Source organism: Neolamprologus brichardi, chromosome 11 (assembly GCF_056152115.1).
Source record: "Neolamprologus brichardi isolate AB-2024 chromosome 11, ASM5615211v1, whole genome shotgun sequence".
NCBI lineage: Eukaryota > Metazoa > Chordata > Actinopteri > Cichliformes > Cichlidae > Neolamprologus > Neolamprologus brichardi.
Window position 1 is genome coordinate 19,808,090 of NC_142114.1, and position 18,329 is coordinate 19,826,418.

The window sequence follows — 18,329 nt, forward strand, 5'->3', positions numbered from 1 at the left end:
CTTTATAACTGTCACAATGTTGTTTTATTAGATGTCATAAAATTTAGAAGAGTCAAAAAGCTTGCAAACTTGATTTTCAAACTATATAGCTGTCTGGCACAGACATATAGACCTACTTATTAGTGCTAACAAGAGGATGGATGGATGGATAGATGGGTGGTTGGATAGGACTACCCAAATTACTAGTCAGATAATTGCATTAAAAACGCTCCAAAAGCTATAGTAGCACCACAATTATGGACTTTAATTAAAATAAATTGTGCTGTTAAACTGGTTACTTTAATACTGGAGTCCATGTGGACTGACTTTCTTTAGGAGTCAGCCAGAAGTGGTCACTTGAGGAACTGCAGTTCCAATATTGCTTAATTTTCTTTAGCCCTGAAAGGTCTCATTTGGCCACCACCACATGGCTGTGCAGAGCATGCGCAGAAGAGCCCATAACTCACAGCATCAAGTAATCATGTATAGGCCTTCCAAATACACAGGTAAGTAACAAAATCTTAGGGAAGTTCATGCTTCTTTTAGAAGTTACTGCACGACTGGATGAACCTGCGTGAGCCTTCACCTGTTCTGTTCTCTGAGAGGTTGGTGTCTGACTGATTGCTATGGTTTAAGGCTCCTTGGGGCAGTATTTGTTGTGATTTGAGGATATATAGCTGAACCTGATTTGAATTATTAAAAAAACAAAAACAAAGACAGAAAGAAAAGCAATATTAATGTACTTCCCAGTTAATAGTGTGGCTATTCGTTTATTTACTCATGACCAGTCACTAGCAAAATAAAATATTTTGCCCTAAACTCGGCTGAGACAGCCTTAACAAATTATTATGTTTTAATCTAGCATCAAGTCATCTTTTCCTTGACTTCGTCTTTGTAACAGAAAGGGTTGTTTTTTCATGTTTTGTTTAGTTAGTAGTAGTAGTAGTTTCTGCAAGGTAATTTAATGAATACTTTGATTACCTTGCTAAACTGAAAGTTGCTCACAAATCAAAATTTGTATTGAATCCAAATTTAATGTTGAAATGAACTATTTTAACAGAAAAAAGTTGTCACCTATTGATCATGTGCTGGACAGTCGATCGACAGTCGACTAGTGCCTCCGTGTTTGTTCTGCACATTGCTATGCACAGAGTCTCCGAACAAGCAACGAGCCATGAACTTCTTGCGAAATTCGGTGTTAAATGTTTTTAACTTGCATGCAAAACAGACAGATGTCAGAAGTCGGAAATGCAAGAATGCTATGAATTCGTCGCTGTTTTCCTGCCTTTCTTAGTATAAAGTTAAGTGGTAGAATCGCTTTGTTTCGGTTTAAAGGGAAAGCACCGTGTCGCTCTGACACTTCATTAAAAGCAGATGAAAGTCGCGCAGCTGCACTCTACCTTGTCATAGGTGCACTAGGACACACATAAGTACCTTATCTCTTAGCGTTTCTTCACATGTAGACTATTTAATTTTTAATTTTTTGTGTTTTTCCCCCACAGGTCATTGAATTCGAACGCTTATCTAAACCCCACTAGTGACTCAAAAGGAAACAGGGTGATGGTCTGATCGCTGTCCAGTTGATTTCATGGATATGGGAATTGCGCACGGGCGGTTCACTTGCTTTGACTGATTCCAATAAACTTCTTCAGATCTCGAAGAATCTCTCCCAGTTGATGCCAAGGATCATGACCATGAACGGTACCCACAAGTCGGTTGCCCCAGTGCCGCTGGATTTGCGCACCAATGTCCGAGTGCGTGGGAACGCCGGGGGGACTCCAGCCTGTGGCTCCAGGGACGCTCGGGTAACGGGCGGTTCACCTGCACCTCCGGTCACAGGGGCGGACAGTTTAGATGAAAACAGCCCCACGGTCAGAGGCGTATCGGTCTCACCAACCAGTGCTTCTCGCAAGCGTCCAGCGGATAGATCTGCCTCACAGCTTCCTTTTAGGAAACGCCCGATTCCTGTCGAACCGGAGACCAAGAGACTGTCACCGTCTAAAGCAGAAAGAGAAGACCGATTTTCTCCTCCGGAAGATAAGACTTTAGCCGATCCCGTGGAAAGAGTCGGCATCGCACCAGTGACTCCCAGGCAGCTGGAAGGACAGATTCCAAATGGATACCCCATATGCTTTTTCCCTTACGGTAAGCCCTGCTGGCCAACATTAAGTCTAATACTGCAGTATGTTGTGCAACAGCTTTATTATTTTGTTTTGTTTTGTTTTTAAATATTGTAAGTGTTTAAACCCCAAAGTAAGAATTGGACCATGAGATGTCTGTAAAATTACCATCTGAAGTTTTGATTTCACTGTTCTCCAAAGAAAAACGCATTGAATACTTGTTTGGTTTAACCAATAATACGTGAAATAGCAGCATGTGGGTAAAATGATCAGACTAGCTGACAAAATGTAGGTTTGGAGGACAGAGCAAGGCACTACATGTTGGGGCACATCATTTTTTTTGTGGTATTACAGGGCATTACCTGCTAATGTTGTTTTGATTTTTAAAACTGTGGCAACAGACAACTCCTCCTCCCCTTTCTTTAGTGGTTTTCAGTGAAGTCAGAGACCATAGAGAAGCTACTGCTGCTGAAAATGCCCACTAAGCTATTTTACACCTACTGTACCCCTCATTAGTGTGTTCACTGCATGAATAAAAGTAGCTCACTGGGTCAGTTTATAACTGAATACAGCACACTCATATTTACAGTATATGACTTGTAACTTATCCACTTCCTTATTACAGAAATCACTTGCTTGCCAGGAGCTTTTATAATTATTCATTTATATCTTCATCATTTCTCTTTTCTTTCTCTCTCCCTGCTAACTTCTTTTTATTTCTCTTTCTCATCATTTCTATTTTTCATTCTGTGTCATCCCTGCTTAGGTCATTACCCAGTGTTCTGCCTGCCTCACCTCTCAGAACCAAATAATGTTGTGGCCCACCAAACTGAAAATGTCCTGGCTGGTATCGCTCAAGCAACAAGACAAGATGAAGATGGAGATACGTATGTTGATTATTTTCTTTTTCATTCTGACATTTGGGTGTCACTTTATTATATACAATCAATCCATCCATCCAAGTAACTGGTGTATATAGTAAACTTAAAAGATGATTCATCCACCTTGTGCATGATTGTGTCATTTGTCATTTTGAAAGTCATAACTTGGCACATTTTATGGATTTGAAAATTCAGCACAATCATTTCACTTCAAGAAATTTTCATTAGAGGGACTTCTAAGAGGACAATGGTTTGAAAATTGAGGTCTACTGTACAGTATGAGTCTGAGATTCAAGTCAATCCCAACTTCTCAGAAGTGGTGAGTCATCAATTGCCAGATATGAAAGTTGCACTCAGCTTAAACTTTGTCAAAAAAAAGTTTATTGTTACAAAAAAATGTCAAGTTTAAATCTGACTCATATTGTCATTTTTAAATAGTATAACATGGCCAGTGACAGTAAATAGAAGGACATATGCAACAAGTTCAGACTCATCCTCAACACCATGAACATTAAAACCACAAACTGTATGTAAAAGATGGCCATAGTATAATGATTGCAAGTTTAGCTTCATGATGGTGGTCTTTTGGGAGCAAAAAGTTTCTATAGATATAAAAAGGACATGGAGAGTTAACTTTACAGTGCCACTTGGCTAGCTTGGTTAGGAAAGTGTGTGGGTATATCACATACATATGGGAGTCAATATGAGTTGACTTAACTTAAAATAGCTAAGTCAACTAACATGCATGTACATGTTGGGTTCATTTTTCAGCTCCTGACCACGCCTCTTGATTCAAACATGCAAATGATAGCAAGTGATTATGTTTAAGCTATAGGTTTCACACATATCCCATTATCTCAGTGTGATTTCCAGTGTATAGGTGTATGAATACAGTGTATAGGGGGTGGCTGTAGCTCAGGTGGCAGAGCAGGTCAGCCACTAATCGGTGGTTCGATCCCAGGCTGCCTCCTGGCTGCATGCCAAATATCCTTGGGCAAGGACTAACCCCATGTTTGCCTACTGGTGGTGGTCAGAGGGCCCAGTGGCGCCAGTGTCCGGCAGCCTCGTCTCTGTCAGTGCGCCCCAGGGCAGCTGTGGCTACAATGTAGCTTGCCATCGCCAGTGTGTGAATGGGTGAATGACTGAATGTAGTGTGAAGCGCTTTGGGGTCCTTAGGGACCAGAAAAGCGCTAAACAAATGCAGGCCATTTACCATTTACCATGAGTACGCATCCTAATCCAGTTTCACAACAGACGTTTTGATTTTCACCGTAGGAAAACCATATGCAGCTAATGATGCTTTTGTTTGATTCAACTTTCCCAGTCACCCTTCGTAACGCGACGATACCCCTGAAACTAAAGCAGCTGCATGGAATTGTGCAGTCATATTTTTCCTACTGTATTTTATATCAAAGTGTTTTTTGTTAGAAAGCTTTCCAACATTAATCATGTATCACAACTTCTTACCAAAAATCGAAAGGCCCTTGTGATGAAAACGTGCAGTCTGATCATTACTATTGCTTTCACGATTTTAAGTCTAAACTAAGTTCTCAAGGAAAACTGTACACTTCAATAAGATGTCAGTGCAAGTGATTTACGAGGAACAACCCAAACAACATTAATCTCAATGTCCTGCTGTCGAAGACAAAACTTCTGCTGTTGCACAATCTGGACATGAGATATCAGTAGCATTCTTTGTTTATTTGATCTCCATGACTCACCTGACTACATACTGAGTAGGTACAGTCAGTGTGCCCTCCCATTATTGACTGCATTTTCACTTCATGTAAGAAAAATTGGTTCACTGCTGATAAGGACTTATTGAGATTTAACATACCTAACATACTAACCTGGAAGCTATACTATAAATCTAGGCTGAGAGTGATTTGTTGGTATTCACATGTTGAACAATCCAGAGTCAGCTGACTGGTCCCTCGAGGCGTGAGGTGGTGGTAGTGAGAATACACAGGGCACCAGAGGAGTTTTCGAGACCACATGAATGCAAATATTAAACTTTAACGCATGGTTACTTTACTTTGTCTAAAGCTACCACCCACACACTAATAAACTACAGAAATTCATACAAAGACACAAAGAATCATGTGACCGAAAGCAAAGCATGTCCAAGAATTTATTGGCACTGTGATCAAGCAGTTTCAAAAAGTATCACCATCATTTGCATTCACTCAAAAAAAAACCAAACCTCATGATGACCAATATTTAGCCGAGCCACAAGTTAAGTCCCGTGGTATCTTACAGCTGCTTATTATCTCATATTTGCTTTGTAACTGCAATGACATATCCATCTTTAACAGATGGTTCCACGGAAGTAAATGAATGCATGTCTCAGATCAAAAAAAGCTTTAAAAACAACAGTTTTTATTTTATATTCTATTAAAGTAAGTTTTTTTTTAAACTGCCTTTGACATCTTAGCTATGCTCTGATTTTATTTTTTTTTATCTCCACTTGTGCACCTCACAGTTGTACACTAAACTTGCTGTGTAGGCATAATTCAAATCAAAAGTCTGTCTCATTAGCAGAAACTCGGTGCAAGACAGATTAAGTGCAGAAACCTTACACAACACCTAGTCCCTTTGCTTTCGCAGGCATCGGTTACCTTCTTGTTGCTTTGTGGTTGTTTAAAATTTTGTGTGAATTCTTCAGAAAGAAACATTTACAGCACCCTCTCGTTTTTCACACTGTATGCATATGAGTGTGAGTGTGTGTTTGTGTGTGTGTGTGTGTATGTATGTGCGTGTATACATAATGTGTTTGATGGTGAGCATGCGCCTGCTTTTACGTCAATGGGATTTGTTCTCAGCGCCTCTGAGCCCCTTAGTTTCGGGAAAACCAGTGAGTGCTCAGTTTTAAAAAACTGTTGTGGTTTTTCTCAGGTGTCTCTGTCTCTCTCTTTTCTTCTCTGTGTTTTTTAAATGAATGGGCTCAAAAAACCCAAACATCCGCTCTTGACTTCCTCATTTACCGCTTTCTTTCTATCAGGTTCATCTCTCTCTCTCTCTCTCTTTCTCACTCTCTCTCTCTCTTTTTTTCTCTCTCTCTCTCTCTCCTCTGTTACACTGTCATTTCAATGGAAGATGTGCAAAACTGTTGATTTACTTACAGCTCCTACATGCATGCTTCCAGTCAGTCAGTTACATAGTTACATGCCATGACATACATAGCTTAGCAATGCTCTTATTCAAACTGCATTTATTCAGCTTTATCACCTTGCATCCATTCAGTGCATAGGTTTAAACTGACACGTTTAAGTTTGATTAGATGAAAACTAGAAAATTATTAGGTTTGTCCTCTGGGAGCATGGATATTTGAGTTGTGTTTAGATGTAAGTTTATCAGTTGAAACCTCTAAACTGGAATTTTTGTTTTCTTTCTTTCTTTTTTTTTTGTAATAGTGAGATGGTCTCGAGAACACTAACTTGCACTTAATCTTGAAAGTCCACAAAAATGATAAGACTGAATCACTTATCACCTGCATGTGAAGGATCACTTTTGTTAATGTTACCAGTCCCTCCATCCAAGGCCTTTTCTGGTTGAGGACATATAGAACTTTCTTCTATTCAGGAATAGTTCTCCAAGTGTCTTGAAGCACATTCAAAGCTCTTCTTTGGATTTTGTCTGCCTTTAGTTCCAATCTTTGGACAGAAAAGGAATGAAAAAGCAGCCAGTGTCCAGAGAAAAACTTTGAAAGACCTCCAGAAAATCTGGAGAACTATTATTGAAGACCACTGGCTCTGGTGGCTCAAGACTTTTGGATAGTCCTGTAAAGCCGTTTTACATTAGTTGGCACTGATGGTGCCTCCACAGATATGAAAGTTCAAGATCTTATACAATTATGAGTGCTTTTGATTGAACTCTAACAGCTAGTATTTCTCCACTTTAACTTGCATCCATCCACGATTAAAGGATTTAAAATGTGAGTCAGGCCAGAACTGCTTTTTCTTTGCATAGTAAAGTTTTTAACTTGCTCTAGTGGATGCAATGACAAACAGTATATTTATATAATAAACTACTTGCTCATCAAAGTTCCCATGTAAATATATTTGCACCATCTTAAACTGAAAGTAGTATAATTGTTAATGACGAGCACAGTAGGATGTGAAGTAAGTCGTCATTTCTTGTTAACTGGACTGTGGTGTGACTCTGCTTCTCTTTTGTTTACTACACGTTCAAACTGACACATCATCTCATTGCTCAGCTGGTCCACAGACCACAGGAAATGTTAGGCTTCAGTCTGATCATTCAGTCTGGCTGCACTCTCACCCTCCATACCAAACAGGATACCACATGCCTTCTCTCTCTCTCTCTCTCTCTCTCTCTCTCTCTCTCTCTCTCTCTCTCTCTCTCTCTCTCTCTCTCTCTCTCTCTCTCACACACACACATGCACACAGTTACCATCTGTGTTAAGCTTGGGACTCCTGTGTGCGTCAGGGCTGCTGGGCCTGGGGTTATCTGGGGCTGTGGTCTGCCCCACTTCCAGGAACAAGAAACAGTGCAGTTTCATCTTAAGAGAAAAGAGACACATAGATGATGATATAAAAGGGCTGAGCAAGATAAACAGAATGATAATAGGCACACATAGAGGCAAAGGATCTGAATATTAAGTTTGTTAAGGGTTATTCATGAATGATCCAAAAATAAATCTATTTTTCACACTTTTCTCAGGGCTCAGAATCACAAAACCCTGCTAAAGTCTATGAATTGCCTGTCACTATGTTTGAGACCAGGTATACTGTGCCATGAATGATTATCTCCTTTACTGTAGTGTTTATTGTGGAGACACTGCGGGTGTTTTTTAAAGCTAGTTTTGGGTAGCCAATAACATGTACAGTAAATATAACCAAACCTTTGTTGATGCAGATTTCTTCACTTTGCTGAGCTTAGTTACAGGAACAGGGATCTGCTGAGGGAAGAACCGCCCTGCACACTTGACATACAAAATTGTTTATTGCAGTCACACTTGAAAACTACTCTTGCACAGAGAACATTTGTTTTGTTTAGCTTATGCTCTATAATCAAGAAGCCTTGCTTAAGCGTGGCTTTTAGAATTAAGCATGCATATACATATGCATGGATGGTTTATCTACTTTTTGCATTTATTTTGCATTCTTTTAGTGCACACACACACACACACACACACACACACACACACACACACACACACAAATTTCCTGCAACTGCCAAGTGAATGTTGGTTACAGAGCACACTTTGAAGGAATATTTATGATCATTAAATGCCAGGACATAAATTAAAAAAAAAATAATACTGGGGAAATCTTAATATGTAGTATGTAATGTAGAAAATTGAAAATTGTAATCAGTTTAAGCTATTTTTTTTCCAAGCGCGACTCTTCTTTAACTTAACTTTGTGTCACTGGGACACATCTCACATAACTGAGAGTGTTGCAGTGTTTTGTCATTATATGAACTTATTTTTTTGACCTCATATTGCCTTCAAAGGTACTTTTAACTTATTCTAAAGAACTGTCTCTGTTTCCTGTTGCATAATTGCACTGTATGTCTGATTATGACTTATCTGTTGAAGCTGACTGAGCAAAACTAAAGAAAGCCCCTGTCAGAAACCATACGGCTTAATAACTAGATTTCAGTGCACATAGACCAAGATAGAGGAAAAAGAATGCTGTCTTTGTTAGTGACAACAGGAAGTGACATAAAACTTGTCTGGGTCTTACTGGAAGCTGCTTCTTCTGATAGAGCAAAAAAAGAAAAATGTGAAAACTGATAAACTGTTTTCTACAACATGCCTCTGCACCACCAATCAGTTTCCTGCCCTTCCCTGTCCCTAACCCTGCCCTGTGTTTGTTCGTTTGCTTCATGTATAGATCACAGACAGTGGTTTCTTGATAAGGTTGTGTGATAAAGGAACTGTGAGTCAGTGCTGTACATCTACTGAACTTGTCAGTGCAACTTTCAGTGTTATTACTTAAATCAAGTGATCAAGCAGAATTGGCTGATTTTGATCAAAAAACAAACTTGTTAAGTTTAAAGGCCACAAAATAATCGCCCCCTTCTTAGGTTATCGGAGGTTAGCTTAGTTTAGCATAAATGCTAACGACAGGGAGAAAACAATTAAAAAGTACAATTATGAAGATGCTATGTCTCAGTCATTTAATCTACGGTATATATAAATGTGCTGTAGGTGTTAAAATAAAACAAACAAAAAGTTTGTTGCCACAGTAAAGTTGCCGGGCAACCATCTAAGACGTTTTTCCAGACACTGACTTAGCTTTAGCAAAACCACAGCTGTTGTTTTTCGTTTTTACATGCTACATGTTAATTAAGGTGTTTTTACACTTGCACGGAAGTTATGAACTTTTACCTGAGGACGATGCATGGAGAATTCAGTTGTGATTTATAATTGGATTGGACTTTAAAACTGCCAGCTTCCTGTCTAAAGTTCATGTGATATATACTTGTGACAGTGTGACAATAGCACAAGTAATAGTCTGGTGACCTGGTTCTCCTACTTCTTCAATAGGCCATGTGTGAACAAAGCTTCATTGTGCTTTAGTGTGTAGGTGCTACTAGGTGGCTTCTAATAAAGACTCAGCCAGGCTCGCTATTGTTCCATTTCCACTTGTTGTTTTAAGTTGTTTATATGGGGATGCATTAATTGTAAAGGTTCATTCTGTATATGATGTAAAGAACTGCCATTACTCATGCAAGCACATAGTACACACAGTAGTTTTGCAGTTTAATCTTGTTAAACTATCCAAAAGGTATTGTTTTATATACTAGAGGACATACAGTGTTATAAACAAAGCAAGCATTCATGAACGTGGCTGAGCATTTTTGCTTTGGAGTCAATACTGAGAGCCCAGGTTTTACAGTAAGAAAATGAAATAAAAGAAAACAGTTCTGTCAGCTTGCAGAGCGAGACTAACTTGTCAGGCTTGGTAATTTGGAACAAGTCTTTGCTCATGTGTGTGTCTGTGTATCCCTATGCTCCATCTCTGGAAATGCTGCTGGAGTTGACTATAACTCATTACTTTACACATGTTGCATTATGCCCAACAGTATGTTTCCTAACAAGTAAATACCTTTGGTTTGACGAGAACTTTATCGTCTGCAACAACTTGTTATACACTATCCAATACACTTCCTGCAATTTAAAAAAAAAATAAATGATTTTCTTCTCCTGACTAATATTGTGGGTTGTGCGCATGTGCTGCCTTCTTTTATTTAGCACAATAATTTGTGAATGAGTGAGTGAGACTCACAGATGCAGAGGGAGAGTGGTTGCAGGTTTCTGACAAGAGGTCAGGAATGAGGCACACACTAATTTCCATATATGTACATATATTGATTCATATTGGGGAAATAGTGAAGACTTGCATGTACCACTTTTTCAGCCATGAAGGGATTTTGGGATGGGGATTTGGATTTGGATGAAAAGAAACTAGCTTTTATGGGTTTGATCAATGATAATCAGGTTGAAAATGAGAAATAGGTTGTGTTAAATCCAATTTGAAAATGCAACACTTGTTGACTGTGTCAATTTTTTGTGTGCATGTGTCCTTCACAGAGCTCTCCACATAGCCGTGGTCCAGGGAGCATTGGCCATAGTCTACAAACTCATCCAGCTCTTGGTGTTGGGTCATAAAGACGTTGATATCTACAACAATCTCCGTCAGGTAAAACAGATGCATTGATAAAGCTACTGACAAATATACACATGCACACAGTTCTGACCATTAAATGCCAGGAGACAGAGCTTTTATGGTCATAGGGTTTTGCAAAGAAATTTAAATAGTTTAAAGCGAAGAATCTTTGCTGATTATGGAGCTGTTGGCATGTGTGGACATGTGCACACTTGCAGAAAAAGCTTAGCATGTAAAACAGCATCAGCATGCACAATATATTTCCCCGTCTCACCCTTCTGATAACACTTACATGGAAAAGAATGAAAGAGGAAGTGAATTGGTTTCCTCCTTGCCTTGCAGTGCATTATCACACACTTACGGTCATGGCAGCTGAGGGTTGTGCAGTGGAATTCACCCTTCCCGGTTTCTCCACCTGTACTTGCCACAAGCCAAAGCCATGCACATTCTGGGAAGGACTATGTGTGATTTCCAGTGTTCTGTATTTTGCACATGGTTTTCTAGTGGTCACTTTCTGTATATGTAGCAAGGGATTTTTCAGTGTTTACATGTAGGATTTACCATGTTGTGAAATTCAGAAAGAAGAAAGCCAATATGATTAATTGGCACAAAAATGACTCACACTAACTCCCAGAAACCTTACACTGATACCTAGTGTGTTTACCTTAAGTAAAAAAAATGTTCATATGCAAAATTACACAGTAAAATTTTCAAAAGCGCCTTTTAAACTTGTATTTTGCACATGTTTTAATTTGTGCAGGGCAATTTTGGATTTTTAATGTGAAAAACTGACAAATAGATCCAATGCAGTTTCACTAGGGTGACTCTCCCCCCCCCCCCCCCCCCCCCCAAAAAAAATGATGGAGCAGTGCAACTCCCTACTTACTCTATCAACATGTTTTATTGGGATTGTGTATATGGAGTTGCTTTTAAGTGTTTCCCAATCCAGGGCTGTCCCAGGCACTGGTGCCAAGCCAACAGTTCAACATTCTTTTCTCCTTTGTTGTCTCCTGATTTCTGCTGGCTTTCTCTTTTCCGTTCCTCAATAGAAAAGCAACCAAGCTTTTTCAGAGCTTCAGTTCTCAAGTCTGGAGTTTGTTCTCAAGTGTGGGGTTTCACACCACATAGAACGCCACAGGCAAGCTTACCAGAAATAATGCTTGTGCTATCATCAGTTGTTGTCTCTCCTCATCGCTGAGGCTTGACAGCATAGGTTTTATGATATCCTGTGTTTGCCCTATGTATGAAAATGCATGCACGCAATACACACACTCACACACACACATACATGCACATACACACTCACATTTGAAGTCATACACAGTTATAACCAAAAAGGGAGATTTACAGGCATAGGTCCCGCCACAGTCATTTGCCTACCAGATTGTGTGGTTTTGACTGAAAACCAGGCACAATGAATAAACTTATCAAAATGAAGGTAGGGAACTTTTTAAATTTTAAAAACACTGAGTTCACTTCGTAGTCCAGAAGACACAGGCCATTTTCTAATACAAAAAAAAAAACAGGCACAATTAAAATACAACTTATCCAATGATGACAAATCCCGAGTTTCTGTGGTTTTACATATGGAACATTTTGACAGAGTGTTACTATCAGTATTGTAACTGAAGAGCAGTGCAAGTGTCACGGCCTTGATTTGCCTTCCACTCCCAGAACTACAACAATAGTATAGAGACAGCTGTTTGATACTCCCACATGCTATCAGCTACACAAACACATACTACAATAGTAAACTTTTGCTTCTCTTATGACAGCGGATAATGTAGCGTGATGCTGACACTGTGGGGTTTGGGGACTAAATCCTTTGGGGCAACCCACACTAAAACGTGCACTGACTGATATGTGGATTAGAACAGAGACTACCATGTGGACGTGTTACCGTTACAGTGCAGTATGCAGTTGGCAGTTTAACAATTGAATAATTGTTTTCTTTTTGTTTATGGTACGTTGGTGGTATGCCATTTTATTTTTCAGTGTGAGCGTGTGTGCGCGTGTGTGCATGTGTGTGCATGTGTGTGCACAAACAAGGCATCCGTGTGCGTTTGTGTGTACTTTAGTGTCCTTGTTCCGAGAAGTCACATGACCCCTCCCTCCCCCCCGCCTTGCTTTGGGCTGTTTCTCAACATACCTTGCAGTGAGGTTCAGAGGGTAGTTTACAGGGACTTTCCCTTCATGCGCGTGCCTCTCTCTCTCTGTCTCGCTTGTGTTGTTTCTCTATCTCCCTCAGTCTCTCGCTCTCTTTTTTTATATCTCTCACTGCATATATCTTTGGTTATAGAATTTGGTTTCTAACCATAGTTGATGAACTGTCTGATCCTATCAGTGTAACTGTCAACAACACTGACGTAAGCATGTGATGTTTATTTGTGCAATAGGCCTGGCTTTACCCTCTTGTGCTTACAGCAGACGACAAGTCTTTGGCGCTTTGTGCTGCCTTCCCCTTGTTTGGAACTGCCCGGGGTTGTTTTTCATGCCTCCAAACCTCTACTGCTGTCATCTTTTTACCTCATCCATGATGATCCACTCATCTTTCGGGAATGTAAGCCTATGAGGACAGACCCAAGGGAAAGAGAAGGGATTTTCCCTTGTTATCCTGTCTTTCCCCTGGACTCCCCTCTGCCACTTCCGTTTTTTTCCCTTGTTCTCCACCCCTTCATTCCCTTCCTACCTTTCCTCTTATCTTGGCTGAAATTTAGTTTAATCACTGTGAAATCTATTACAGGAAGCCAAAGCCAGAGGGGAGTCTATATTAAAGGCCATAAAAGGCCTTAGTGGTAAAGTAATATCGAAAGGGATTTAAGACATGTCCTTAATGGTGTTTGGGAAAAGTTAATAGTATGGTAGCATTTCATAATATTGTTCTATAGTAAATGTTTATAGCAGAAAGTTCAAATACTGGAAATCTTTCAGGGAACATGATTGTGTACATGACTGTGTACTTATGCATGTTTGTGAGTCATAGGATTCAGGGAAGTTGCATTGACACATTGGAGGAATTCCACAAAGATGTTCTCCCACTGCTACCCTACCTACTTTAATAGTCTTTACTGGAACGAACTCTCGGTGCACAGACACACACGCACACGCACACACACATACACGTTAGTAGTAACACAGCAAAAGTGAAACTTGGAGAAGCAGTCCGTTCCTACTTGCTACATTTATTGTGTAACTAGAATAGCAGCTAAAAAAGTCCAGGTTTAAATACTTCCCTTTATGACTGAACTATGAACTAAGGATTGCTTAATGAACCCCAGGTTGCTTGCGCCCTCCCGAGCCGTAGTTGACATAATATAAACAGGATGATACATGGTGACCTCACCCACAGGAACATCCTAGATTGCTAAAGGAATTTTAGTCAGTGCTTACAATATTCATCCAGGCAAACACCTGGTGAACAGTGACTTTTGCTTTTCCCGGCATTGTCGACTGTGGTTCAGAACAGGTTCTTCCTCATTTTCAGTTAATAACAAAGTCTGATGCTTCTACTCTTGTTGACAGTGTTTGTTCTGTAAGATATATTAATTTAAGTGCTGAAAACTTTGCACTTTGTGTATTTCGTGAGTGTATTTGTGTAAATCTAGGAATACACATGCATAGGTGAAGCCAGCTCATGGTCATTGTGTGTTTCTTCTAGGTGTTGATGTGTTCTTGCAAGCACTGTTTTTCTTTGTCTCGTTGACCTTTAACCTGTTGAACAGGTTATAGGTAAACAGAGGACTTTACAAGAAAACACCGCGTTCTTACTTAACTTCACTGACAAGAATAGTTATCGTAAATTAGCCAAAGTAAACACTGTGCTTTTTTATGTCAAGTATGTATTTCCCTTGTTTGTGGGCTTTGTGAAAAAACCAAAAGCTTGAGAAACACTGCACTGCATCTTTATGGTTATCAGCCGTGATATATCTGGCTTGTTTAAACTATAATTTTTGTTGTTATTCCCCCTCAGACTCCCCTTCATCTGGCAGTGATAACTAAGCAGGCAAACATGGTGGAAGCTTTGTTGAAAGCAGGGGCTGACCCTGCAGCCTTGGACCGTAATGGGCAGACAGCGCTCCACCTCTGCTGTGAATATGACCAGCGGGATTGCCTGTCTGTAGTGCTTTCCATGCCATCATCTGCCACCTGCCTTGAGATCCGAAATTTTGATGGTGAGTTGCTAAAGATACTTCTTGGCATGTATTACACTAAAAGGGTTGCTTACACCTCTTTAGCTCTCACTAAGTGTGATAAAACCTGTAATTATTTGCAAGCATTTTTTTTTTTTATCTCAGATTATTATAATTTTTGATTTAGTTTAACTGATTCATAAAATATCAAATTAAACATGGTTGGCTAGCAATTAAATGATACTTCCTGATATATTTTCTGTTTATTTTTGTTGTTGTTGTTTTTGTCACATGCCCCCTGTATTTGTGACCCAGTTTACGTTTACATCTATCAGTTGAAACATGTGCACAACCAGGTGAAGTGAATTAAAAACCGCTGACACAGTTTCCAGACTGAAAGCGCTATGAAAAGAAAATTGCATTACTACATTACTACAGTGAATGCACCTATTCTTATAATCTCCTTAACTGCCTTAACAGTCTGTTGGTGGGTATGAAAAATGTAAAGCCACGCTCAGGTATGGGTTGGGTTGGTTGTTTTGGGTGTGTGGGTGGGAAGAGGACATTTCCTTCCTTTGTGGTCTGGTGTCAGTGTAGTGTCGCATTGCCAAATCTCCAAGCAGCTTTGAAGGCATTTATTTGTACCTCTGTAACTGATATCTGTTTTTTCAATGTGTAAAAGATCTGAACATGAATATAAAATGCAGGCTTTTTCTTTTTTTAAATTATTCTTAGGTTTGAGCCCTCTCCATCTGGCTGTTCTGCAGGGCCGTAAGGATTTGGCAAGAATGTTACTGGATGCTGGAGCTGACATCAATGCTATGGTCAGTCCCTGTTGTACCGACTCAGCACTGTGGGTTTCACAGCATCACGGCTTTTTTACATTTCCGCTCTGCATTCTCTGACTTTTCCCATGGTGCTTTTTTCTCTCTCTAATCAGGACATCAAAAGTGGCCAGAGTCCTCTCATGCATGCTGTGGAGAGCAATAACGCAGACATGGTCCACTTCCTCATTGAGGTAATGAATTTGTGTGGGTAGAAGAGGGGAGAGAAGGGTTGTGACTCAGCAGAGTTAAATAATTCTGCTTTTCTCTTTCCACCTCATTATCAGTGCATAGTTTTGTATTCCTTTTTCTTCTTAGGGTCCTTTTTAAAGTATTGTAATATAATTGTAGTTTTTCTTTATTTTTAGAGTTTAGCAGCTATGCTGTATATGTGAATCTTTTCTCCTTTCTTCATCACAGACTGCACTCACCCTCTTTGGGACATTATCTCTTGTTTCATTTTCTAAGTTACCGACATCTACTCTGGCTTCCTTTATGAATCATTTTCTGGTGATTTTCTGTTGCAGAATAGATGTGATGTCAACAGCCAGTCATATAGTGGGAACACGGCCCTACACAGCGCTTGTGGCCGAGGTCAGGTGGAGACAGTGCGGCTGCTGCTGAAGAGTGGAGCTGACAGTAGCCTCAAGAACTACCACAATGACACCCCAGTGATGGTGGCCAAGAACAAAAAAGTGAGTGAGGCGATGACAAAGAGGAAAAACAATAAATATAATGGACATTGCTGTAATTCCATTGATACAGTGTTGTTCCTTTTATTCTGTTTTATGGTTGTATGTTCCTGCTTCTTGTGCTGGAAAACAATAAACCTCCTAAAGGTTACTGATCTAACAGTAAATCACTTCCTTATATTTGTACAAATTTTCAGTCTCTCTCTATGATTTTACTATGGGAATTCACAGCTATGTGAATGTACATAATTTATGTCAGAACAGATACAAACAGTTGCAAAACCTACTTGGCCTTGCTCTGGTTAGTGGGAAGAAAGAGTTGAAGCCAAAATGGGAAGTAAATGTGTGTATCATTCCCTCTAGAGGCCAAACCTGAATAGTGCACCATTTCCCTCTAGTTATTTTAGTATATCACTATGAGACTTATTTTAAGTCACGTACAAAGTTTTTAATGAACTATAAATTGTTTTACAGATAGCAGATGTGTTACGAGGAAGAGGCTCCAGGCAAATAAGAGTCCAAGATCAGCACTGCATGTCAGTCTCACCAGTTGAGAGCAACCTAACAGAAAACGGTGAGGAGCATTCAAGCGTCTTTTTGTCTCACACACAGAAACAACAAAATTTGCAGCATTTAATTTATACTCTGTGATTCTCCTTTAGGGTCCCCATCTCCCAGCCATAGTCGTGGGTGCTCACCTTCAACTACGCCACACATTGTTCATCAGAACGCTTCCCACTCTCCAGAGACTTCCATTTTACGATCTCAGACTTATTGTCCAGTAAGACTTGCGTCTATGTCCACACAGTCGAGCATCAAGGAAGCAATCAGACGACATCATGCTGCAGAGGGCTTCACCCAATGGGATGGCGGGGCAGGAATGGACTGCACCTGAAATTAGGCCAAACCTCCCATTTTTCTTCCCTGGACAATCATAGTTTATGTCCTTTCTCAGGCTTTCATGCCTTGACAGACTTGCCTGCAACCTCCCTGCTTAGCTTGCTGCTTCTAAGGAGACTCCGGTCCTGTACTGACTCTTTGAAAACTGGGGAGTGAAACACTGCTGGAAAACTATGCATCAGTAGAAATATTCCACTGCATGCATTCAAGACTGAACATAAAAAAACATTTTTTAAAACTATGTACAGACATGAGTAAATGACTGCTACGGACCAAAGTTCAGTGAACTCAGAGTCCCATCTTAAAAGTATTTCTAGGCACTTTGTCTTAATTTCTGATTAGCAGATTATTGGGGATGATGCTATACAACAAATGTACCTGGCCTTACTTGAACTGTGGATATTGCATTAAGAGTGTCTTCATCATTATGCCCCCAAGACTTCTTAAGTTTGCAGTCTCCTTGTAAGACTTAGCATATATTGCACAGTCAAATACCTGATTTCCTTTCTTTTGATAATCTGTGCACAGGCATTGTACCTCTTATGTCTGTTAGTGTGCGTGTTGATGTGTTTTTAATGTTAAAAAAATGTAGATATTTTTATAAATAAAAACAATAAAACATAAAAATATAATAAAACAATATAATAAAAAATTTGATGTCTTGCTTTAGCTTTATTATTCACCTTAAACCTTTTTGTGATCAAGTATTTATGTAACAAGAAGAAAAGATGAAAAAGGGGTATGATGACAGGCACACAGGTGACAGAACAGGATGTGAGAAAAAACAGTTTCCATCCCCTCTTCACTTTCCTTTTTTTAACCAAGCCGCTCTACGCCCACCCACAAACCCCTAACACAATAAGCAAGGGTAGCACGAGGGAAATGAAACACCTCACTGCTGCCAAAGCATCATCTGAACATTACAGATAAATCACCAATGTTTAAACACAAAGCAAAATAGATGATTATACAAATCTCTTCAAAATAACTCAAGATAGCCAAGAACACAAAAAAACAAAAAACAATTTGCCAACAGCATCTATAATAACACAGATTTTCTCTGTCAGCTTTGACAAAAACATAACACCTTTTTTGTTTGGACATAATATAACTGTGGTGTGGAAAGCTCCACCTGTGCAATATCCCAGTAATAATAGAGCCAT

General features: G+C 39.6%; 1 protein-coding gene across 1 annotated transcript; it reads left to right on the forward strand.

Moving 5' to 3' along the window:
* The first annotated feature begins 1,488 nt into the window (after window positions 1-1,488).
* Window positions 1,489-17,773, forward strand: bcl3 (BCL3 transcription coactivator). Its single transcript, XM_006808185.3, has 9 exons — window positions 1,489-2,124; window positions 2,866-2,986; window positions 10,545-10,653; window positions 14,591-14,792; window positions 15,486-15,574; window positions 15,691-15,768; window positions 16,102-16,269; window positions 16,741-16,840; window positions 16,929-17,773. Exons 1-9 carry the CDS (start codon window positions 1,656-1,658, stop codon window positions 17,159-17,161), a joined length of 1,569 nt encoding a protein of 522 aa, XP_006808248.1. The 5' UTR covers window positions 1,489-1,655; the 3' UTR covers window positions 17,162-17,773.
* Window positions 17,774-18,329: the final 556 nt, after the last annotated feature.